Below are 25,660 nucleotides of genomic sequence, written 5' to 3'. Positions count from 1 at the left end.
ACTTTTAGTCATTATGAAGGATCTCTGTTCACCTCTAATAATGGATTCTACCTTCAGATCTACTTTGATATTAATATAATTATACCAACATTATCTTGGTTAGTGTTTATACCATATATCATTTTCTACTCTTTTCTCTTCCAGCATCTTGTAAACAGCCCAGAGTTTTGATTTGTTCTTTCAAATCCAGTATGACAATCTTTATTTGGAGTGTTTAGTCCATCCTGAAATCGGTGACAGATGTACGTTTAAATCAACTATCCATATATATCATATCATATATATCATATATATACATATCACATATATTTTTTTTTTGTAGCATCTGTCCTATATCTGTCTTTTCCCTCTTGCTATCTTTTGACTCCTTCTTTCGGATTTCCTCTTACCTTCCTCTTGATTATTTTTTAATTATTCCATATAATGCTCTATCTTTGAAATTATTATTATTTTAGGGTTACCCTAAATATTAAAACAGAGATCCTTGAACTTATCAAAGCCTGATATTATTGATTATTTCTATCCTCTTCTAAGAGAATGTAAAGTCTTAGGATGCAATTGCTTTTAGCCTTCTCCCGACAGACAGGCAAATGCAGTTGTGAATTCTAATTCCATATATATTTTAAATTCCATGAACAGTCATCATCATTATTGCCTCATAGAGTCACGATTCATTTGGATTTACTCACTTATTTTTGCCAACATTTGCTCCTTCCTTCCCTCCTCCATAGCTGATTCACAATCTAGAAACATTTCCTCCTACTTAAAGAATACTGTAGTAGCTCCTTTGGTGTAAGACTGTGCTCAACAAATTTTGTCGTTTTTTAGTTTGTCATATTTTCACTGACTATAAAATTAGCAGCGCTTTTTTTTTCAGCAGACAACCTCCACTCTTTCCATCAAAAATTCAAACAGTGGGCTTACTGTTGCGCATAGACGATGGGTTTTTTTTTTTCCTCTTCCCCTAACTTTTAAGATATTTTTCCTCTGTTTTGGGTTTTCTGCAGTTTCACTTTGGTATTTCAAGGTGTAGGTTTGCCTTTATTTGTCCTGCTGAGTCTCCTTAGCTTACAGCATCTTTGAATTAATGTGTCTATCAGTTTGGAATATTCTCAGGTTATCACCTAAATAATACTGTCTCTGCTCCGATTTTCTCTTTTCTCTTTCTTCTGGGATTGCAATTACATACATGTTAGCTCTGTATTTCTTAGTCTTCTGTCTCTCTGTGCTTAATCCTAGGCATTTTTTTTCCTGACCTATATTTTCGTTCAGTAACTTTTTTCAGGTGTCTCATAACCTTCTAAACCTTTTATTGAGGGACACCTGGGTGGCTCAGTTGGTTAAGTGGCTGTCTTCAGCTCAGGTCATGATCCCAGCATCCTGGGATCAAGTCCCACATTGGGCTCCTTGCTCAGCAGGGAGCCTGCTTCTCCCTCTGCCACTCTGTGCGCTCGCTCACTCTCTCTCTCTCTCTCTCTCTGACAAATAAATAAACAAAATCTTAAACCCTTTATTGAGTTTTTGGTTTTGGTTATTATATTTATCAATTCTGTTATTTGATTTGTTCTTTTTCAAATTTGATATGGTCATTTTTTAAAAGTCTGCAGTTGTCTTTTTAAAGTTGCAATCATGTCTTTTCCTTCCTTAAACATGGTAAGCACAATATCTATCTCTCTGTCTATCTATCTGTCTCTATCTGGGGCCCTGGGGATCTGTTTCTGTTGTATGTGGTTTACCATCTAAAACATACTGAGTCAAAAGTTATTTGTGAAGGTTCTGAACACATATTGGCATTTCCTTCTACAAAGTTGATACCAGTCCATTCATTTATTTAGCTACTTAGCAACTATTTCTTGGGCATCTGCTTTGTTCTACAAACTGTTCTGAGCACTGATGATATAGGAAGGAAAAAAACAGACAAAATGACAGCTCCTAAGGAGCATTCAAATAGAATTAGAGATACCAAGACAAAATATGTGGGGTAGTGATAAGTACTTTACTGAAAACAGAGCTCAGGGGATAGAGCATGATGGTGAGTGAGGTGTGCTTTGTTTTTGTTTTTTAAGATGTTATCTATTTCTCTGAGAAAGAGCAAGAAAGAGAGCATGAAAAGAGTGAGGGACAGAGGGAAAAGTAGGTTCCCTAGTAGGCTTAATGTGGGGCCCAATCCTAGGACCTCAAGATCATAACCTGAACAGAAATCAGGCGCTTAACCATCTGAGCCACCCAAACACCCCAGAATGGTGCTGTTTTAATGTGGTGGGCAAGTGACATGACATTCAGTGGAGACCCGATGGAAGTGAAGGAAGGGACCAAAGAGCTGTGGGGGGAAGAGCATTTCAAGCAGAGGGAAAGGCATATGCAAAGTCCCTGAGGTGGAGATGTGCCTGAGATGTTCAAGGAACCACAGGTATATCAAGGAGATCAAGTGTGAACTTACCAGTGTGAGGACTGGCAAGGGGAAGTCAGCTGTGGAGGGCCATGTTGGGAATGCAGGAACTTTTGAATTCAAAATAAAATTTTATTCTGAGTGAGATGGAAAACGGTTGAGGAGCTTTAAACACAAATGTTTTAAAGGGATCGCTTGTATTTGTGGCCACTAATGTATTAGAACACCCTTTATGTTATACTTGCTAATATTTGGTATTTATATGTTTTAATACTTACCAATTTCTTAGATACATATCATTGTTTTCATGTACATTTCTTTTATTTCAGATGAATATATTTTCATACTCTGTTAGTCTTTTTTTTTTTCCTTCTGAGAATTATTCATTTGCCTTATTTGGATTATTCTTAGTCCTTGATTTGTTGATATTTTTGTACAGAAATGATATTACCTGTTTTTTGAGATCTCTGTCCCAAACATTCTCTCTTAGTTTGTCATTCACATTTTAACTTTACCATTTTTCCTGTATATAGACATTTGCAGCTTCTATGTGAGTATAATTTTTAATCTTCTGTGATTTCTTCCACTGATTTTATGCATAGAAAGTACATCATTTTGAGGTTAGGTATAAATTTATCTCAGTTTTAAATGGTACTTCACTGGGTTTATTTTTATATGTAGTTTTTTAATTCATCAAAAATGTATTTTTATATCTGAGGTAAAGAATGAACTACATATTCTTCACATTTAAAAAGTTACACTCATACCACACACATACTATGTCTCTCCTTCCCTACATATTTTTAAATGCCACAAATCTCCTTTACTAAATTGTTGTATTTTCTAGGATATGTTTATTATTTTCCATTATGTTGCTTTAATCTTTCTATTTGTATACAAATACCAGTATTTACATATTGTTGCTTTATAATTAAACATACTTTACTATTTACTAGAAAAGATCTCTCTTTATTCTTCTATTCAATTATTTTCCTGCTAAATTTTTTCCAACATTTTTTGACATGAATTTTTAAAATGCTTTATCAAGTTTCAGAACATTCAGTGAAATTTAACTGGTTTTATATTAAACATGTATATTAATCTGCCCTTAGTGATTTCAATGGCTTCAATAATTTTACTCACCCAGTTGTACTTCAATTGAATTGTTTTTTGGATAAATGATTTTAGGAATTCTTCCTGCATATCCATTTGTTTCTGCTAAAAAATCATACGCACATGAAATTGCATTAGAATCATGTATGATACATTTCCAACTATTTATCCAGTTATAGTGTAAAGAAAACATGGCACTGAGCAGGTCTTACCTAAACATGAGCCAAGGAAAGAACAAAACTCCTGGCATGATAAGCTACTGCCTCTTAAATGCATATTTTTAAACCAGAAATTGAATTGCTGAGCAAAAACCCTAAGACCTGGGCTACCAGGAGATTTCGCTTCACCATTCTATATTTTATATAAATGTAAACTGATGAGATTGTGTAATAAAATCTTATTACCTAATAATCCAATTACAGTTTATTTTTTTTCTTTTTTTTTTTTTAAGATCTTATTTATTTATTTGACAGAGAGAAATCACAAGCAGGCAGAGAGGCAGGCAGAGAGAGAGGAGGAAGCAGGCTCCCCGCTGAGCGGAAAGCCCGATGCGGGGCTCGAACCCAGGACTTGGGATCATGACCTGAGCCGAAGGCAGCGGCTCAACCCACTGAGCCACCCAGGCGCCCCCCAATTACAGTTTAAAAGCACTGGCTCTAAGCCAAGCTCTGGTCTAGGTCCCAGTTAGGGGGAGAGAATGATCCTAATGTTTTATGTTTGGTCCCACTGCTCCAACCTCCATCCCTGCTTTTCCGTATTCTTTAAATCTGGTCCTCTTTTGTTCTTTGGTTCTCCCATTCCTTCACCCTGCTGTGAGACTTGTCTTCACTCATACTGACTTCCCAGCCCTTTGTTTCTCTCCACTTATTCCCTTCCCCATTTGCTGATTACTTCTCTACCCTCATTACCTCGCATGACCTCCCCCATTCAACATTGCTCCCGTTCACCTACCTACTTCCCATTATTCACACATACCATGGTCTGTTTTGTTACAGGGCTCCCTCAGTTGGGAAAAATCTTGCCCACTCCATCACTCAGTTAATGTGTCCTGTCAGCATGACTATTATCAAGAAGCGTTCCCTGACCCTCAGTCTTCTCAACAGGTCCTTGTCTGTTCGATCTCATACTTTCCACTCGCTCATGGCATTCATCTCTTTGGTAATTATACATCTCACTAGCAGACTATCTGACTTATCTCTGCCTCCCTTCCCTGCTCAAACTTCAAAGCTCAATCAGAGCGGTGGTCATGGGTGGTTCCTCCTTTTCATGCTCTCTCCACAAACCACAGGACCTGGCCTTATTAGGCACTTAGTAGAGAGCCACTAAATTACTGTCCAAAGGTGATGCCTGGCTGGCTCAGTGGGTTAAAGCCTCTGCCTCCAGCTCAGGTCATGATCCCAGGGTCCTGGGATCGAGCCCCACATAGGGCTCTCTGCTCAGCAGGGAGACTGCTTCCCCTTCTCTCTCTGCCTGCCTTTCTGCCTACTTGTGATCTCTCTCTCTGCCAAATGAATGAATAAAATCTTTTTAAAAAATAAAAAAATTACTCCCCAAAGAAGAATCCCCTGCCACTTCTACTCGAGTTCAGATCATCGGCACCCTTGTGAAGACTGAGTATCAGTTCCCATCACTCCTTACCTCACGCTTACATAGGCTCTATCAAAGTTAACTTTAGACCCAATACAAACTACGCAGGTAGACCCTTCCATGCTTTGTCTTAGACTATTCTCTCTGCTCTGCCTGACTCTTTACCTTTATAAATTTGACTCATCCTTCAAAATTCAGCTGAAAAGCCATTTCCTCTTGGAAGCCTTCCAAGACCATTTGCTTGCCTCCCTTCTGGCTACTTCTGATTCTTTTCCTTCCCAGACACCATCTATAACTCTATCCTTACTGCACGATGTGAAAATGATTCATTTACACCTCCAGCTCTACTACCACCAGGCTGAGAGCTTCTCAATAGAAGAAATGATGGTTGTTTTTTTTAAAGTTTTTAATTATCAGGATCCAACAATTGGGGCATACAGTAGATCATAAATAAGTGTTTATTGCAAGGGTACAAAATATAGACTATTGCAGTCAATGACCTCTTGAGGTAGTCTCCATTTTCCTTTCGAGGAATTCCTTCAGTTATCAATGGAAAACTAAGCATGATCGTCAGCAACCACTCAGTTAATAAATGGGTCTATGCCTAATCTAGTCCAGGCACTGGGCTAGATGCAGGAGATTCAACTGTGAACAAGACAAAGATCTTTTTTGCTTACATCTGGAGAGATAACAGGTAACATAAAACCCAAGAACATAAAAATCACAAAATGTAATAGTTAATTTTCTTAAGTAAAGGTTTCTGGTGGGGGAGAAACAGGAAGCCACCGATGCTGAACACATAGTCCGAGAGAGCCACACCATCAAGAAATTGCTAGGTACCACCCAGTACGATGAAGTCTGACAGAAATTAGTGACAGACATGATGGTTCAAGTCAAAGAAATATTCAGGAGCACCACCTGCGGGGTTCAGTCGGTTAAGTGTCTGCCTCTGGCTCAGTTCAGGATCCCAGGATCCTGCATTGAGCTCCCTGCTCAGTGGGGAGCCTGCTTCTCCTTCTTCTCCCTGATTGTACACTGTCTCTAGCTCGCTCTCTCTCTCTCTCAAATAAAAAAAAATGTTTCAAAAAGAAAAAAGAACTATTCAGTCTTGAGTTCTTTCCATTTAGATGAATCAACATAGAAGACAACTGTCTACTGAGAAAGGAGCAAAAGACACCGTAGCAAGATCTCCTTCTGAATGTGCAGAGAAGAAACGATGCTCATCTGGGCACCACAAGCCTTTGTCTTGGTCCTGTTTCTGTCATTAACCAGGTTTGCAAGCTTCCTAAGTCACCCCCTCTTGGGCCTCTATAAAATTAATGGCTTAAACTAAATAATCTTTAGGGTTCCTTCTAGCCCAGCCCAGAGACCTTGAACTCTGCTTGCTGTGGGCGGGGGAGGCCAACGTTGGAATGGACCAGCAAGGTAGTCACATCAGTGATGGCTGAGGAAAATAAGAGTAACAGTAATATCTACCACTACCCGAGCACCCGTACTTCACCCGGCACCCAGTACCCACTTTACATGCATGCTCTCATGTAATTTTCATGCCAAGAGTATTGGGTATTCGGGTGCCCGGTGTCTCAGGTGGTTAAGCAACTGCCTTCGGCTCAGGTCATGATCCTGCATCGGGCTCCCAGCTCCATGGGGAGTCTGCTTGTCCTTCTGACCTTCTCCCTTCTCATGCTCTCTCTCATTCTCTCTCTCTCTCAAATAAATAAAATATTAAAAAAAAAAAAAGAGTGTTGGGTATTCTGTTTTTCCAGATGAGGAAAACAAAACTGCTCATGCCCTTTGCCCTCTCCTCTCTACCCTCAGATTCTAACAGTGGCAAGACTGAGAGCCTGTGAACCTTCAAGAAAACTGAGATCAAGAATCACTGCTGCCCATGGGGTGCCCGGGTGGCTCAGTGGGTGAAAGCCTCTGCCTTTGGCTCAGGTCATGATCCCAGGGTCCCAGGATCGAGTCCCGCATCGGGCTCTCTGCTCGGTGGGGAGCCTGCTTCCCTTCCTCTCTCTCTGCCTGCCTCTCTACCTACTTGTGATCCCTGTCAAATAAATAAATAAAATCTTAAAAAAAAAAAAAATCACTGCTGCCCAAAAAGCCAGCCATCTCATGCAAAGCCAAGAGGAAACCAAGGCAATGGCTACAAGCTTACTTACCAATATTCACAGTGATGCTGTTTACAACAGTGTACTGTTTCCCTATGTGTGTCAGTCGGGCTTGACATGCATAGCTCCCTCCGTCCTCTGCCGAAACATTGCTCACTGAAAGCTTCATTTCCCAGGAAATAAACCGTTCTCCTTTAATCTCTTCACAGTCCTAAATACAAAAATATACATATATATATATATATATAAATTAAATCAAAGAGTATTTTGGTGTATCAGTTACATTTCTGGTTAACAGCACCCTATGAAAATGGGGAGAGGCAAGAAACATGTAATCTCTAGACCTCGGGTAATTTATACTGTAACTGAAAATGATATCTATATCTATAGGTATCAGTGGGTAGATCGATAGATAGATATCTACAGATATGACGAGTATGTTAGAGGCTATCGTGCACACTGTCAATATTAAGTCTAATGGAAGTTGAGAGGAAAGAGGGCTACTGGAACTAGAAGGCAGACCACATGGAGGAGGACTGTGTGGGCCCACAGAGGAGCGTAGAAGGAGGGTGTGAATAGGCAGGAATGCCCTCCACCCACAGGGGCCCATAGCTTCCGGTAAACCACCATCTCATGACACCAAGCCCCTATACCAAGACTTCAAGCCCAGGTGATTAATGAGCTCTTCCACTGTGTTCCAGGCTCAAATACACCTTCTCCACCTATCAGGTTGGACTTTACAGAGGTCCAAAATAATTCTTCGAGAACATTCTGCTTGGAGGCCTGAACAACAGTCAAAGTATGCTGACTAGGCTTATGGGCAGACGTCACCTAACTCATTACATCACCAATGCTGCCATGACATCAACTAGAACAACCTCACACCAAACCAACCCGAGGCCTGGTTAGTCTCAGGAATGCCCTTCTCACTTGTCATCCTCGGCAACCACCCCCAGGGCAGGCCTCCCCATCCATGGCAGGACACTGTCACAAGCTCACATTCTCATGCTTCTCCCATCTCACAGACCCCCTCCTAAACTCTCTCAAAACGTTTCCCCTTTCTTTGGAAAGTGCCGCTCTATAGAGTAAGTTCTCGGATTACTGAGTCCACATACTCATTCAAGCATTCAGGTTCCTGCTCTTTGCTATGTTGTGAGAAGCGCTGTCAGGCAGATGTAGTCACTGTCCTTAGAAAGCTCACAATCCTACTATAGCAGACCAACTTACAACCCCGGTAAAGATTTAACTGCCCACGTGTCCAGCTGTCTTGTCCCTGAGTCAGCTGTAGCTAGCTCAGCATCAGAACCCATTCTTCACAAAGGGGAAACTCAATCATGCCAGAATGAGCATTTGTTTATTTACAATATGAATTTCTAGAAGACTCACATTATTCTTTATTTGGGAAACCCAGTTATAATTGGGCAATTGCTTACCAAGTAAAATGGGAATTACCAGTGAGAGTCAGATGGGTGAAGGCATCAGATTCCAATAACGTGGTGCCCCCTTCTTGAGAGTAGGGACAAACAAACAGCACTGGGTCCTCGGACGATGAAAACGTCTTCTCTAGAGAGAGCTTGGATAGGAGCAATCCCCAGGCCTCCCTTTCTATGTTTCCAGTATTGACCAGTCCCCTTCTGATCAACTCATTCTTTCTTTCAAGGTATATAAACATTTAATCATATTAAAATCTAGCCCTGGTAGTTTAAGAGTTATTCTGTCCCATCTCCCATGGCCTGAGCTGAGAACAAAAGTCAGACACCCAATTGACTGAGTCACCCAGGGGCCCCTGAGCATTATTTTAAAAATAAAAATACCTGAACCCCATCCACGGATAATCTGATTCAATGAATAGAGGACAAGCCCAAACAAGTGCTTAAAAAAAAATCCATTGATCTTAATGCTGAGGTAGCAACAAAGTTGATCCTAAAAATCCACCTCTCTACAGATGTCAAGTGCTTTTAAATCTATGACCATGACAGGTCCAGGCCAGGAGGAAAAAATTCCAGAAGAGTCCTACTGTCAAGAGGGTCCTGATGCTGGTGTCAGGAGGGAATGGTTGCAGGGCTGTAAGGTGGAAAACAGGATGCTTCAGGAAGAGTCTACAGAAGCCACAGAGAGGAACTGAGACTCACCATATCCTGAGAAGGCTAAAGCAGGACTTGGAAAATGGGTAATGTCACAGTCAGAGCCAACTGAGGTGGAGGGGACTGTGGCCTGGCAACCAATACCCTTTGAACAGAACAGGGATACTGTGAGGGGATTTTTTTTTTTTTTTCCAAATAGGCTTTATGCCCAATGTGGGCCTTGAACTCACAACCCTGAGATCAAGAGTCACAAGCTCCACCGACTGAGCCAGCCAGGAGCTCCCTGGAACAGGATTATTGCTAATAATTAAACTGTAGGGGCACCTGAGTGGTTCAGTGGGTTAAGCCTCTGCCTTCGGCTCAGGTAATGATCTCAGGACCCTAGGATCGAGCCCCACATCAGGCTCTCTGCTCAGCGGGGAGCCTGTTTCTCCCTCTCTCTGCCTGCCTCTCTGTCTACTTGTGATCTCTGTCTGTCAAATAAATAAGTAAAATCTTAGAATAAATAATTAAATTGTAGAGAGCCAATGTTAATAAGAGGATCATGAGAGAGAGTATGCAGTGTTGATTATACTTGCTGACACACATTAAATGAATAACTGTGTAATTTTTCCATTAGCCCAATAGTTGATACACAAAATGAAAAACACTGAAGGTAGAAAGAACTTGGACGCCATCCATCTAGTCAGCAGAAACTTCCTGAACTAAGGCTAATACCTAAGGACCAGGTATTAGCCTTGCAAGTGGAAAAGGCACAGCGGGTAGCTTTAACCTCTATAAAGATGAACTTTTCATTAATGGAATAGTAGGTGTTCAAAACTATCACCAATTATTCTGAAGGTGATGGCTGACAGACTAAGACAGTGCTTTTGACAAACCTATGCATGTAGGGGACAAAAGCTAGAGTCAGGGCTTGACAATGAAGAACATCCCCATCCAATTCTCAAGTTGTCAGCTGGGATGTGAAATGGCCGTGTGGTTTCATTGAACCACCAAAATCATGGTCCTAAAAAATGACTGAACCAATCCTCACTTCAAAGGATGATTCTCACAAGTTTACTACTGAGCCAAGCAAGCCAGACACAAAAAGCTTCATACAATAGGACTCAATTTCAATAAAGTCCATAAGCTGGCAAAACTAATCTATGCTATTACAAGTCAGGGAATTCGGGAGGCATAGTTTTTGGAAGATGGCAGAAGCGAGCCCTCTGAGGTCCGGGTGGTAGTTTCGTTCTTGACCTTGATCGTTGGAAGGAGTAGCCAAAAGGTGTGTTCACATTCTGATAATTAATCAAGCTTGTCCAATTATACTTCATGCCTTTTCTATACATATACTATACTTCAATGAAAACTGTTCATTCATTCCCAACATTGGTACCCAGGATATACAAATACATAAAATCTCCTGTAAGTCAGTAATGAAATGGTAAGAAAAAATAAATTAACAGGGCAAAAGATAGGAGTCAGAAGTTCAGAGGAGAATTCCAAACGGTCAATAAACGTATGAAAAATTTGGTCCACCTCCTTAATGATTAAGGAAAAGCAAACTAAAACAACAATTAGGTAACAACTGTACCTACCAGACAGATTTAAAAAATATAAGTCTTATAGTACAAAGTCCCACATAAGGTTTTAGGGAGCCCAGAATATTGCACAGGAGAATAAAAACTAATATAAAATTTTTTAGAATAACTTGGCAGCATCAATAAAACTGAACACCTTATTCATATACATACTCTACAACCTAACAGTTATAAAGCTAATCAGCATGTAGCCTAAAAAATTCACACACTGGCAAACGTGGGTTAAAAGAGAGGGATAAGTGGCACCTGGGCGGCTCAGTCAGTTAAGCAGCAGCCGACTCATTTTGGCTCAGGTCATGATCTCAGGATCCTGGGGTTAAGCCCCATTTGGGCTCCATACTGAGTAAGGAGGCTGTTTGAGGATTCTTTTTCTCTCCTTCTGCCCCTCTCCCCATGCATGCACACATATTCTCTCTCTCTCTCTCTCTCTCTCTCAAATAAATAAATCTTAAAAAAAAACAAACAGGAATAAGGACATTCATTGTCACAGTCCTCATGAGACAGAAAAGTAGAAACAATAAATGAACATGAAGCATATAATAGAAAGGATGAACAAGGCCAAAACTTGATTGTTTGGGAAAAAAAATAATAGAACGGACAACTCTCTTATGAGACTAGTCAAGTGAGGAGTGAGAGAGAAATACATCATAAAAGGGATTAAAAGAAGAACCTCGGGGTGCCTGTGTGGCTCAGTGGGTTAAAACCTCTGCCTTCGGCTGAGATCATGATCTCAGGGTCCTGGGATCGAGCCCCACATCGGGCTCTTTGCTTAGCAGGGAGCCTGTTTCCCCCTCTCTCTGCCTGCCTCTCTGCTTACTTGTGATCTCTGTCTGTCAAATAAATAAATAAAATCTTAAAAAAAAAAAAAAGAAGAAGAACCTCACCAGAGAATTTAGACACGAAAAGAGCAAAGATGACAAGCAGTTGTGTACCAATACAAGTATCTGAAATATTTAAGGAAATGAGTGATTCCTACAAAAAAAGGAATCTTACCAAAACTTCTTCAGGAAGAAATAAGAAACTGGCATAAGGCTATCTCCATTAAAGAATCTGAATCAGCAGCTAAAAAGCTTTCCACAGAGAAAACTCATGACCCAGACGGTTGGACCGGCAAGTGCCGACAGGCAGAGAGAGTTACAGGAAAACTAATCCCATCTTAAATAAGCAGCCTGTCCCCCTCTGTGTCTAGGATTACGTCTTAGACATTATCATCTGACAAGACAGCCAAGAAAAGAGAGTGCTGGAAGGCGCAGAAAGGTGAGTTTAGGATTCCCTGTTTGCGTAAAAATGGAAGGACAAGGGTTTGGTTTCATTTGCTTGTATAGCATTATACAGAAATAATGAAGAGAAGGCAAGTCCCTAACAATGGCAGCCACAGGTTAGGAAAGGTGTGATGGGCCCAGGGCAAATATAGCTCAGGAGTGGGAAGGACACTTGCCAGAGGTGACTTTTTATACTTTGGGATTATTGAATCACAGGCATGTAGTACGCATTCCAAGAAATTAATTAATCTGCTCAGGAAAAAAAAAAAAAAAGGATACTGAAAGTAGCCTGAAAACGATTATTGTAGGGAGACGGTGAATCCAAGTGACAAAATATTATAAAGTTGTAATAACTATTAATTTTAAAAACAATAATTAGAGGGTAAATTATCAGTAACCACTGACAAACAAATCTGTCTCAGGTACACAAACCTCTTCACTAATTCTGCCCGAAAAGAGCCAACTTCAACTAAAAAGCAGGTAAGTTTTAAAGAAGAAGAAAAATATCAATAGGAAAATTATTTGGTTTTTTACCTTATACCACTTCAGTGAATCTAAAACACAACTCTGTGGGAAGTTCAGATGACAGGTAAGGCTGTCGTCCCTTCCTGCGTGAAGTATTTGTTTGTATTCATCTGATAAAATCAGCTGGCCATTTCCAGAAATACCACACCAGTCTTTTCTTAACACAGTGAGGTTAACATGTATTCTGTGACAGGTGTCTGTGCCGCTGTAGGAAAAGGGCAAATGGAAACCTCATGAACTCAAATAACCACCAGATCATCCGAAGCTGTTCATCTTCACATCTTGCCAAATCATCATCAAGACACTGAGTAAAGGGGCACCTGGGTGCCTCAGTAGGTTAAAGCCTCTGCCTTCGGCTCAGGTCATGATCTTGGGGTCCTGGGATTGAGCCCCGAATCGGGTTTTCTGCTCAACAGGGAGCCTGCTTCTGCCTCTCTCTCTCTCTCTCTGCCTGCCTCTCTGCCCACTTGTGATCTCTATCTGTCAAATAAATAAATAAATAAAATTTTTTTAAAAAAAGAAAGAAAGAAAGAAAAGACACAGAGTAAAGGCTCTGCCCCAGCCCAGGCAGGCTGCAGCTCACAAATCATTAATTACAAAAGGAAAAAAAAAAAATGTTTCTGTTGCAGAAACGCTGGTCCACACCTTGGCCAAAGGATCGGGCTGAACAGCACCAGTGAGGGGTAAATGGATACCACAAGCCTTGGGGTGCATTGTCTGCAGAGAACACAAACTACTTACCTGGTATTCTAGCCAAGAAAACCACAAGGAAGAGAAAATACATTTATAGTAATGTATTTATCAAAAAATATGTGTGTATAAGTGGACCTGTGCACTTCAAGTCCATGTTGCTCAGGAGTCAGTCACATACGGAGGGAGAGAGTGAGAGAGAATTCTAAGGTAAATGTGGCAAAATGTTAAATAATGGGCAATCTAGATAAAGGGTATGTAAATGGGGGATAAATGGGGCTTCTTTATACTATTTTTGCAAATTTTGTATGAATTTGAAATTACTTCAAAGTAAAAATATGCAGTTGACTAAGTATGTTTCATCTCTGTATGTTAAAGATTTTTGAGAATTCACATTTATTTCATGACAGAGAGCATCTATGTCTACCTTCTATGAAAGGTTATCTTTCCTAGTTTATAACTCCCAGATTTAAGTATTCTAAATAGAATACTTACTTACAGAGAGCATCTATGTCTACCTTCTATGAAGGTATTTTTACCTTCAAAATTTTTTTTTTACCATCAAAATTTTTAAAAATTTTTAAATCTGGGAGTTATAAACCGGGAAAGATTACCTTTCATAGAAGGTAGACATAGACATAGGCCACTATCTTTGGTGGGACTAATATGCTTTCTGGCTCACCGCAGCCCCCACCAGGCTCAACTGTCTCCCACCAGACCTGTGCCACTCCCCTACACTACTTCCCAGCACAGGGCTCAGCATGAGGGCAACAACACAGCTGATGGTGATGCCGAATCACCATTAAGTCCCTATCACAGAGCCCTTACAAAAAGGGCTCAAAGGAGGTTTATTCCTATCTGGCTGTGCCACCAGTCATACACACTTCCCGAATTCCAATTAAGAAGGTAGTAGTAATACTGGGAGAAACAGGTTTTTAAGCTGGTCTGGCCTGTGGCCTCATGATGGAGGTTTCCTCACTGGAAACCATCTGGTAACAATTAGAAAACTATTATCTATTCTTCTCATTGAATTTTCTACATTTGTTAAGAATTTTCCTAAAAGAATTATATATGTATACAGTTATATACTATATTATATTTCCACATATATACATTAAATATTTTATATATATTTATATAAAACATTATATATTTTTACATACATATATCATGTAGAGATATATCAGAGAGAAAGAGAGCTCTATTTTAAATGAGAAACTTACTTTATAACACATTGGTAGATCCCAGAGTCCTCCTGTGTCAGGGGGAGAAACAAAATCCAGTTTTGCTCCTGGTGAATTCTAGACTGTGTGTTTTTGGATACTGGGATTTTGCTAGGATATTTATACCATGTTACATGTACTTTCCCAGATGTTAGTGGTGGGTGTGTACAGTCAAAAGCAAAAGGTTGGCCTGCTGAAGGTGCCTCATTTTGCAGACTAACATCCTTGCATGCATCTAGGGAAAGAAAGGGGAACAATCATGAAAGAGAACTCTAGCATTATAGATTATTAGTTTTAACAAATGCCTCTTTAAGGGGCTCCTGGGTGGCTCAGATGGTTAAGCGTCTGCCTGCCTTCGGCTGGGGTCATGATCTCAGGGTCCTGGGATAGAGCCCTGCATCGGGCTCCCTGCTAGACAGGAGGCCTGCTTCCCCCCTCTCTCTCTCTGCCTCTACTTACTTGTGATCTCTCTCTCTGTGTGTCAAATAAATACATAAAATCCTTTTTAAAAATGCCTCTTTAATTTTCTAGCCAGTTTAAAATTTTACTGGAGAATCTCCTGTGTGGGAGTTCGGTAAATCTTCTGCTGATTTGAAGGCATAATTGGAAGTCCTTCAAATGTGTTCATAAAACATACGGACTCGTCCTCCCCATTTGGAATGATTTCTCTCCATCCATTCTCTTCTAAGACCCTGAATCCCCTTCATCCTCTTCCTTCAGAGTGAACATTCCTATTCTGAGCCTTCCTTGTTCCGTTTCTTTCTGCTTTGCCACCCAGGTATTTCACTCCGTCTTCACAAAAAGGTGTAAGTATACATCCCAAAAAAGGATTGCTTTAAAAAAAAAAATCTGCTCATTTTTAAAGTTCGTTGCTACTGAATTGCACTGAAGAAACCGTGTTTCTTCTTGGAAGAAATGTTGTGTTGATGGTTTCTGTGTTTTAACCCTGGGTCATAAAATGACCCTTTGTCATATAAAATAGTGTTATTTCCACTGGAGCATTTTGACTCCAGACTTCCAAATTTACCTATTCCCCCACCCCCTCCCCTCCAAAGTCACCTCAAAACTCAAAGGTGAACTGGAGGCTGAGCGTCAGAAGCTGGGAACTGAAACTTGCCCTTTCATCATTCGGAGGGAATTCTGTCTAGCCCCCTGGGATAAGTGTAACCACGAGGCTCCGGTGTCATGAGATCCCCCGGGGGGATCCGCACGGGGTTGAGGGGCGGAGTAGGGGGACTCTCTCAGAGCCACAGGGAGGTGGGTTAGGAGAGGGTGGCCTCTGAGGCCCAAGGACAGCCGAACCTGGAACCTACCTGCTCGGACAAAGGGTGGGAGAGCGAGGGAGAGTCCGCAGAGCAGCAAGGACAGCATCCCCCTGTTGGGTTACGAGGAAGAGAGAAGGTGGGCGGGGATGGGGCATGGCGGGAGCGGCGACAATGAATCTCAAGAAATCCTAATCCAGGCCTCTGGACTTCCCTTCTTCGTGGGGAGCCCTCCAGCTCTGGCCCCACATTAACCCGACGTGCCCCCAAATACTCCCTCCTCCCCGCCCGACCTGCAGAATTCCGGCTGGAGAGGGATTCGCGGAAGGGGTTAGGAGCCCCCGGGTTCAGGTAGTCAGGGTAGTGGCTGCAGCAAAGAGACCCCCAGCTCCGGGGTACGCCTTCTCCGCCATCTGGCAACCAGGCGGGGTCTGCGTCCTGCGCGCGGCGGGAGACACGCTACACTCCCCGCAGCCCCCTGCCCCGCTGGATCCCCACCTGCACGTAGTCGCGCGTAGCCTCCCCTGCGCGTCCCTAGCCTCGGGGGTCCTGCGGGGCCCGGCAGTCCAAACGGAACCCCCGCCACCCGCTCACCTGGGAGAAGCCAGCTCAGGCCGACCTGGCAAAGGTCGGCAGGAAAAGAGAAAGGAAACCGGAACGCCGGGGGACTGGCTGGTAGACGGGAGCTGCGCACCTTCGCCCAGAGACAGAACCCTCTCCCCCAAGGTCGCCCAGCCGGTACGGGGCAGCCCCGGAGTCCTGACCTCTGGCCTCCGGATCTGTCACGTACTTGTTTGCCAGCCACCTCTTTCCCTGCACACCTTTCCGATGGTGGGCGCCCCACCCGCTTGGCTCAGTCGCACACTCCCAACAGGTGCCTACCTGCCCAACCGGCCTGGAGCGCGCAGGAGCCCGTGGAGAGTGGAGAATCCTGCGAACAGGCACTGAACCCAGGCGTGGCGTTTCCATACCAGGCTACTTCCTTGCCACCGTGGGCAGGAACGGTGGCATCACACTAAGAAGTGGGTTTAAAGACGTGTTTCCTGATTTTCTGGCAGCTAACTAGTCTTTCCTGGGCCGGCCTGTCTGCTAAAATCTACTCGGAATTGTCCCCGTAAAGCAGTTCTTTCCTTTCTAAACCCCATTTGAGCAGGAATTCCATGCTCTGCTTGGCTTATATGGAATGTCCCCAAAGTGGAACCCATCCCAGTGGCTTCCAAGGAATAGCCTTTATCTACCTGATTCGTGTGGTCAACTTCTGTAAAGCAGACATCCCAGCGGGATTCTAACCATCTGGAACAGGAGGTCTGGTCCTGTTGAAATTTCCAAATAAGATAATATCAACCAGGACTGTTGCGCTGGCCATCAGGAAACACGTCCAGAAAGATCCCCGAGGGGCTCTGGGACTTAGAAAATATATATAAAATGCCAGCTCCATTCAGCAGATTCCCAGCCAACCATCTGGTGGTGGTTGTAGTTTTAGAAACAGAGGCAGAAGCAGGACAGGAACAGGACAGGAGGAGTTCAGCATCTGCATTAACAGTAGCACTTTCTGGCATAGCCCGAGGCCAGGGGATGGTTTGCACATTTCTATGCTGTTACACATTACTAAGGATTCCAAAGTGCTTGTTTACGTGGGTTACATCTGCCAATAGTTACTACATTTGAAAGTAAACTGAAGAGCTTGTAAAACATTTATGTTCTTACTTATTTGGAATAACAACAATAAACTTAACATAAATGTTACCGTAAATAGCATACAGTTTATGAAAAATATCCAAACTTTCCAAGGAATAAACCTAACCAAAGAGGCAAAGAATCTATATTCAGAAAACTATAAAGTACTCATGAAAGAAATTGAGGAAGACACAAAGAAATGGAAAAATGTTCCATGCTCATGGATTGGAAGAACAAATATTGTGAAAATGTCTATTCTACCTAAAGCAATCTACATATTTAATGCAATCCCTATCAAAATCCCATCCTTTTTTTTTTTTTTCAGAAAAATAGAATAAACAATCCTAAAATTTATATGGAACCAGAAAAGACCTCGAATAGCCAAAGGAATATTGAAAAAGAAAGCCAAAGTTGGTGGCATCACAATTCCAGACTTCAAGCTCTATTACAAAGCTGTCATCATCAAGAAAGTAGGGTACTGGCACAAAAACAGACACATAGATCAATGGAACAGAATAGAGAGCGCAGAAATAGACCCTCAACTCTATGGTCAACTAATCTTCGACAAAGCAGGAAAGAATGTCCAATGGAAAAAAGACAGCCTCTTCAACAAATGGTGCTGGGAAAATTGGACAGCCACATGCAGAAAAATGAAATTGGACTATTTCCTTACACCACACACGAAAATAGACTCAAAATGGATGAAGGACCTCAATGTGAGAAAGGAATCCATCAAAATCCTTGAGGAGAACACAGGCAGCAACTTCTTCCTAGGAACATCGCCAAAGGCAAGGGAAGCAAGGGCAAAAATGAACTATTGGGATTTCATCAAGACCAAAACAAAATTATTGAGAAAAGTTATATTGTTCTACATACTATCCCCTACCCCTACTTAGTGTTTGCAAATCTCTTTGATGTGTAACCTGAGAGAAGACAGCTGGACTCTCAGACCTTTTTCTGTATCAAATCTCTTAGGATAGAACCTGCCAGGCAGCCTCTGAAAATGTCCACTATACTCAGGTGAGAGAATGAGAATTAAAAAGACAAATAAGATCTGAATATTATCATGAAAATCATTTTGATTTCACAGATCTTGGGGGGACCCTTTGGGCTCACACTCCGAGGATTGCTTTGTTAAGCTATGAAAGGAGATCTTTATTTCTCCTAACATCAGCATTAAATGAGGTTCCTCTGCATGTGCACATTTTGCCAAGTTTGTGTCTTCCCCCAAACAAAACAAAGGGGTTACTATGGAAATTGTCAATTGATACCCATATAGAACTATTGTTACAAGCAGTATTAGAAGTTATTTCCAAATTTTTCTTAATTTTCAATATCTGTTTCAGTTTCTACCTTATGAACAAATGTGGATCATATCTTATTTTTTTATAGTTTGAGTATAGGCATGAATGCCAAGTCCATTCGGTATAGTTGCCCCAAAGCTTATGAAGTTTTGAGGGGGTCACCCAGTCCCCTGGCAGCACCTCTTACGGGACATTTCTGGGATTTCCCTTTTGCAGGTGAGGCTCTGGACCAGAAACTGACACTTCCAGGGATGGTTTCTATGCCAAGTGTGTTTCCTGATACAGGGAGAAGGAAGCACGTGGCTTTGAAGGCAGAGCTGATGCAAGGTGGGGGTGGGCAGGATTATAAACTTTACAATTAAAAACAACAGAAAACCAAAATATTTACTGCAGGCTCTCAATTACTTTAAAAGTTTGGAGAAGTCTGATAACATTGTTTGCTAATGAGAAAAGGGGAGGAAGAAATTCAAACAATTTAATTATGAAGCTTCTATGTTGGCTTTGTTCCAGCCCTGAGAAAATTGTTGTTTTGTGCAGGAACTTCCTGAATTCAATCACTTTATTCTTCTTTTCTGATTTTCACATTTAAAATTTTCCTTTTAAATGGGCATCATGCAATAGTTAACAGCTAAGTAATTCAAAATAAGTCCTAGGTCATGTGATCAAGACCCAGCCTCAGAAACCATGATGACCAAGTTTCCTGTATAGGTGTCTCTCCCTATTATCCTATTTAGTGCTTACCATTCTGATGTGTGTGTGTGTGTGTGTGTGTGTGTGTGTGTGCGCGCGCGCGTGCGCATGTGTCCCTTAAGCAATATAGAGTATGATAAGTAAATATTTTGAGTCATTCTGGTTCATGCAAGGTCACTACTGTATGACTTGCCATTGTATGAATGTACTGCGATTTATGTATCTGTCTCCTTTGGACATTGTTTCAAATTCATATTTGCTCTTAAAAATAGTGTAGTCATCGGGTGTTGTGGTCGGGCACCAGTCAGTTAAGTGTCAGACTCTTGATTTTGGCTCAGGTCATGATCTCAGGGTTGTGAGATGAAGCCTGAAGACAGACTCTGCACTGAGCAGGGAACCTGCTTAAGATTCCCTCTCTCTCCCTCTCCCTGCTCATGCACCGCCCCCGCCTCTCCCCCCCAACAACCCCCTCTACCTTCCTCTAGGTGAAAAAAAAAATAGTGCTGTGTAAATATTTTTATAATGTTCTTTTATGTGGATTTTTGAGAGGTTCTCTAGAGAGTAAAATTGCAGTGTCTTTGGGTAGATGCATCTTTGTATTAGAAAAATCCCCCATTTTTTCCACATTAGCATCCTTTAGAGGATAGGAGTTTCATCCTTTCATTTGGTAATGTCAGAAGGACTTTGCCTTGTTGCCAGTTTTGTTAGCCCAATGATATAGAAGCTATCTTGTGACCTTGTGACTTTATTTTACATTTCTCTAATTCCTAGGAAGATGGGACACCTCTGTCTCTGTTCATTAGCCATGCATGTGTCTTTCTGTGAATTGCTTCTGTGAATTACCCACCTGGTTGCTTCTCAGTTTTTCATCTTGTCAGTTTGCAGAGAGCTCATTGAGTCCTACCTCTAGTGCCTCCTGTAGTTGGTTGCCTTCAAAGGGAGGCACAAATGTATCTCATTGCCCTCTTCCTGACCGGAAATTCAAACACCAGAGGTACCCCTTATCTATAAAATAGGGATGATTAGACCCACTTTACGGAGAGGTCATTTGTAAAAACCTCCTTGCAGAGTGTCTGACAGCAACAGAAACTTGATAAGCGAGGGTACGATTTATTTTCATCCTCCCACTGACCCCTCCTCCTCACAGTCTTTCCCAATTGCAGACATTTTTGCAATGGGAACATTTTTGGAAGTTTTATGCTGTTAGTCACAAGCCATGGGTAATGGACTCTTTCCAGTTGTTTTGTTTTATTGTTGTGTTTGTTTTCTCAAGTGAAAGAATTCCTCCTAGGATTCATCGCCTCATCCTGAGAGCAGGTGTGAAACAACAGTCTCTGGGCGAGGGAGGCATTGCTGAGTTCAGGTTGGTTGAATTTTACCTTCAATCTAGTTGCTCCTCACACGAGGCTGTGTTGCATATATGGAAGAGTAGCAGGGCGGTGATTTGTGGTGAAGGTCTCACCTATGAATGTACATTTTACATAACTGACAGTGGCTTTTCTGTGTTCTAATTAAATATCTAATGATTTCCCACTGAACCAAACCTGCACGTAAAGTTCCCCAGGGATAATGAAGCAGAAATATGTTCTCGTGTAACAGGAAAATGCTCAGAAACCCAGATTAGGCTAGGGTGAGGGGTGGAGGTTCTGCCCAGATCTTTATACCTTTAAGGTTCTTATGTTCTCACATTTATCCTCCCTGGGAGACTTGAAATCTACAGTAGCAATGCTATGGCAGGCTGTTGTTGCTGAGATGACATGAACTTCCAGAGACAGAAGAAGCTGCAGGGCAACAGCCTTTGGTTTCCTGAGGTCCCGGGCCAGCCCTCTCCCCCAGGCTCAATGATCAGCTAGCTCCTGGAGCTCACGTGGTGAGCACTCACCAGCCCCTGCCACACACCGGAAGACATTCTTGAGTGCTGGAAATAGCTGTAGAGAAGACAGATCCTCTGAGAGCTTGCAGTCCCGTGGCTGGTGTGTGTGGGGACAATAGATATGGGAGAGTCACTGAGTAAGAGATGGTTTATGTATTTACATATCCATAAAGGGTATGAAATATGAAATGATAGCATGCTGGGAAAGGCTTCACTAAGGAAGAGATCCTATAGCTGAACTGATGACAAGTAGCCCACCAACTAGCTATCTGGGGAGAGAGTTCTCCTTCTAGTAGGGACAGCTAGCATAAAATCCCTGAAGGTGGGGAGCATTGGCACATTTCAAGATAACACAGATGAAACCAGTGTGACCTGAATAGAGTCAGTCTGTAGGAACCCTGGGTAAAGAAGTCACAGAGTAGGCTGGAGCTAGACCATACACAGGGCCAGAGGCAATAAAAGGAAGGTTGGATTTTATTCTAGGTAAAATTTAAAGCTCTTAGAAGGTCTAAGGCAGAAAAGAGATATGATCTTATCTACATTTTTAAAATGTCACTTTGACCATTAAAAGCTGATCAAAATGGCTAAAATTATAAAAACTGACACTACTAAGTGTTAACAAGGGTGTGGGACAACTGGAGCTGTCACATACTCATGGTAGGAGCAGAGATTGGCATGACTACTTAGGAAAACTGCTGGTATTTTCTGATGCTAAGTCAGCAAATCCACTCTGAGGGATATGCCAAATAGAAATGCATGCCTATGCTCACAGAAAAGACATTTGCCTGAATATTCACAGCAGTGATATTTATAACAGTCAAAAACTAGAAGTTAGGGACGCCTGGGTGGCTCAGTTGGTTAAGCGGCTGCCTTCGGCTCAGGTCATGATCCCAGCGTCCTGGGATCGAGTCCCGCATCGGGCTCCTTGCTCAGCGGGGAACCTGCTTCTCCCTCTGCCTCTGCCTACCACTCTATCTGCCTGTGCTCATGCTTGCTCCCTCTCTCTCTCTCTAACAAATAAATAAATAAAATCTTAAAAAAAAAAAACAAAACAAAAACTAGAAGTTACCTAAATGTGCATCGACAACAGAAGAGGTAAAATGGAAGGGGTAGAGTCACACAATGAAACACTGTGGAGCTGTGAGGGGTGACTACACACAAACACAGGCAAGGACATGGATGAATCCCACAGATGAATCTCATGTATATATATGATGTCAAACAAAAGAAAATAGATTTAAAATAAGACATCATGCTACTGGACTTCACATACATTAATTTCAAAACCAGGAAAAATTAATCTGTGCTGTTGATAGTCAGAATTGTGGTTTCCCTTGGGGCAGGGGCTGTATGTGTCTTGAGGGGGCACATGATGGAAATGTTCCAGTGTTGGGCATCTTCCTTTCTCGATTTAAATGCTGGCAGTGTGGATAAATTATGTCTGTAACACTTCATGAAGCTGTTCCTATATGTTCTCTTCTCCAAATGTAGGTTATACTTCGATTAAAAAAATCAAAGAAAATTTCCTCTGGATGCTGTGTGAAGAATTGGTTACGAGGAGTGGGGTAGCAAGAGGAGAAACATGGCCCCAGGTAAGAGGCTACAGGAGTAGACCAAGGAAGAGGTGATGTGGTTAGGTCTAGGTCGATGATGGTGGAAATGAACATATGGGGACCCATTTAGTATACCCTTGAATGTCTCTCTGTTCTCAATTTCAGTCTATCTTCAGTCTGATTCAGAAAATCACAAAATCACAGGGTTGGAATAGAACCTACAGTTTGGCTCTGTTTTGGGTAGAGTAATATGCCCCCTCCTGTACATGGGGCATTGCATGGTGCAATCATCAAGATTTCTAAGCCCTCACAATTTAAGGCCTTTTATGTTACACACACACACACACACACAATCATAACAGCCTTCCCCCACACCCGCCCAGCACCAGCTGATCTGGATCAGGCATTGCCTCCCACTAGAGACACCTGCTATATATCACCTGGTTTAATCTTGCATCTGCTGTTTGGATTTCTTCATATCCCTGCTTAGCTTAGACTGGGAGGAATTCATTCTCTCCATGGCAGCCCAGTCTAGTAGTAGGCCTACTAGCAAACCAATCCTTCCAAATGGGAGGAAGAAATGTCATCCACTTAGGGATTATCTTTATACACTTTGGGTCCATAGAAAGAAGAACCTAGTGTTCCACATTGCCACGCATCTAATGTTGCTGATGCTCCTACATCGGTCCTTCTCCCCAGACCTAGTACCTGACATCAGAGACTCTACCAGGCACTCAGCTGCTGGCTTATCTCCTGGCCTCTGACACATGAAGGACATGGGACTTTCATCACCATAATTATAGATGTTCCACTTGTGTCGATATAACCTATGGTCTGAGCGGACTTGTGTGCCATTTTGGCTTGTTCTTGCCCCACCTTGTGCATTCATTCATTCATTCTAGAATTACTATATGAGAACATCTTAAATACTTTTTTTCACTTTTGTTGCTGCTAAGCCATCTTACCACACCTATACTTACACATTTTTTTTATTGTAAGTGAACTGTCTTACATTTATCCCTAATCAATGTCATCTACAGTGATTGGTTAAAAAGATTATTTATCTGGGAGTTGGAACATCTGGGCTATATTCTTAGTCCTCTTGCTGATTAGCTTAGAGTTTTAAAGAATTTGGGGGTAAGGGTCACCTTACTGTCAATGCTAATCACCCCAACTGTCAATGCTAAGTGAAACTTTGACCTCATTGTTTAACTTACAAAAAATATTTATCACAAAGGATACCCTTTTTGCCTATCAAATTGACAAAGGTTTAAAAACGAGTATTTTCAGTGCCTCATACTTCCTGTGGGAAGGCAAAGCAAATGCATCTATGCAATTCAATTAGTGAAGAACCTGAAAAGATCCAGTGCCTTCCAGCCTACCAATTCTAGGAACCTATGCAAAGCAAATAATGAAGGAAGTAGACAAAGATATTTAGGCAGGGTTGACTATTTCATTTTTCACAACCAATGGCTAAAAAACTGGAAGTAATCTAGCTGTCCAAACAAAGCAGAAAATCTAAATTATGGACCATCCATTTGACAGGTTTAATTGTCCCTCTCAGATCACATCTCAAATAATAGTAACATGGGCAAATATTTTTACTAAGTTAAAAAAAAGGGGGATTAAACTGCACATATTAAATGATCTCAGTTATATCAATAGAAAAACAATAAAATGTTAGTAATTAGGGGCACCTGGAGGACTCAGGCTGTTAAGCATCTATCTGACTTCTGCTCAGGTCTTGATCCTGGAGTCTGGGATGGAGCCCTGCCTCCAGCTCTCTGCTCAACAGGGAATCTGCTTCTCCATCTCCCTCTGCCTCTCTCACCCCCAGTCCCGCTGCTCATGCTCTCTCCCTCTCTCATACTCTCTCTCAAATAAATAAATAAAATTTTTTTTTAATATTAGTAATTATTGGGCACCTGGGTGTCTCAGTGGGTAAAGTCTCTGCCTTCGGCTCAGGTCATGATCTCAGGGTCCTGGAATCGAGTCCCGCTTTGGGCTCTCTGCTCGTCAGGGAGACTGCTTCTCCCTCCCTCTCTGCCTGCCTCTCTGCCTAGTTGTGATCTCTGTCAAATAAATAATTAAATCTTTTTAAAAAAATGTTAGTAATTATTTTCTTAAACATTGTATTTATTTGTTTGTCAGAAAGAAAGCACAAGCAGGGAGAGAAGCAGGCAGAGGGAGAAGCAGGCTCTTTGTTGAACAGGGAGCCTGATGTGGGGCTCCATCCAAGGACCCTGGGATCATGACTAATGCTCTGAGCCTAACGGACTGAGCCACCCAGGTGTCCCTAAGTATTTTTAAGTTGTAAGGTTATGAATGACTTTTTTCTTACTTGTACATTTTAGAAATTTTTGCATTCTCTCAAACCAATATTGTTTCCATAATACAAAAAGATTTTTTTTAATTCATTTAAGAAAAATGGTTCTAATACCAACAACTTGCAGAGGGATTCCTATTCCCACTTGCTAACAGCCTCCCTGAACCTTTACTCCCTAATTCCTCTGCATCATCAGGTTCCCCCAGCCAACATTTCTCGAATGTCCTCTCACCCAAAATCTCTGATAACTCCCCTATACCATCTCCGAATGATAAAGAGCAGATATTTTAGTCAGGGATTTAAGACCTTCTACGGTACAAATTCATTTTCTGAAGTTCCATCTCTTCACACTATTCTCTTTGGCTAGATTTAAGTGTTTTCTGATTTTGAAGTGTTCTCAGTGTCTGG

The 25,660-nt window shown here is 41.8% G+C and overlaps 1 protein-coding gene across 3 annotated transcripts in view; it reads right to left on the bottom strand.

Moving 5' to 3' along the window:
• The window catches only part of LOC125109007 (interleukin-1 receptor-like 2), a 35,532-nt gene extending 18,976 nt beyond the window's left edge, over positions 1–16,556 (bottom strand). For 2 of the 3 annotated variants that reach the window (XM_047745556.1, XM_047745558.1), the window contains exons 1-6: positions 16,424–16,556; positions 15,881–15,942; positions 14,568–14,802; positions 12,664–12,859; positions 7,252–7,411; positions 3,533–3,607 (exon numbers count right to left, since the gene is read on the bottom strand). In XM_047745556.1, coding sequence (XP_047601512.1) covers positions 3,533–3,607; positions 7,252–7,411; positions 12,664–12,859; positions 14,568–14,802; positions 15,881–15,938 — 724 coding nt within the window. In that variant the 5' untranslated portion in view covers positions 15,939–15,942; positions 16,424–16,556. The remainder of the gene's footprint in view (positions 1–3,532; positions 3,608–7,251; positions 7,412–12,663; positions 12,860–14,567; positions 14,803–15,880; positions 15,943–16,423) is intronic. The other variant, XM_047745557.1, reaches the window with a different exon arrangement.
• Positions 16,557–25,660: the final 9,104 nt, after the last annotated feature.

Source organism: Lutra lutra, chromosome 9, assembly GCF_902655055.1.
Source record: "Lutra lutra chromosome 9, mLutLut1.2, whole genome shotgun sequence".
NCBI classification, from domain to species: domain Eukaryota; kingdom Metazoa; phylum Chordata; class Mammalia; order Carnivora; family Mustelidae; genus Lutra; species Lutra lutra.
Note: the sequence above shows the minus strand (reverse complement) of the source record. Positions and strands in the feature narration are given on the sequence as shown.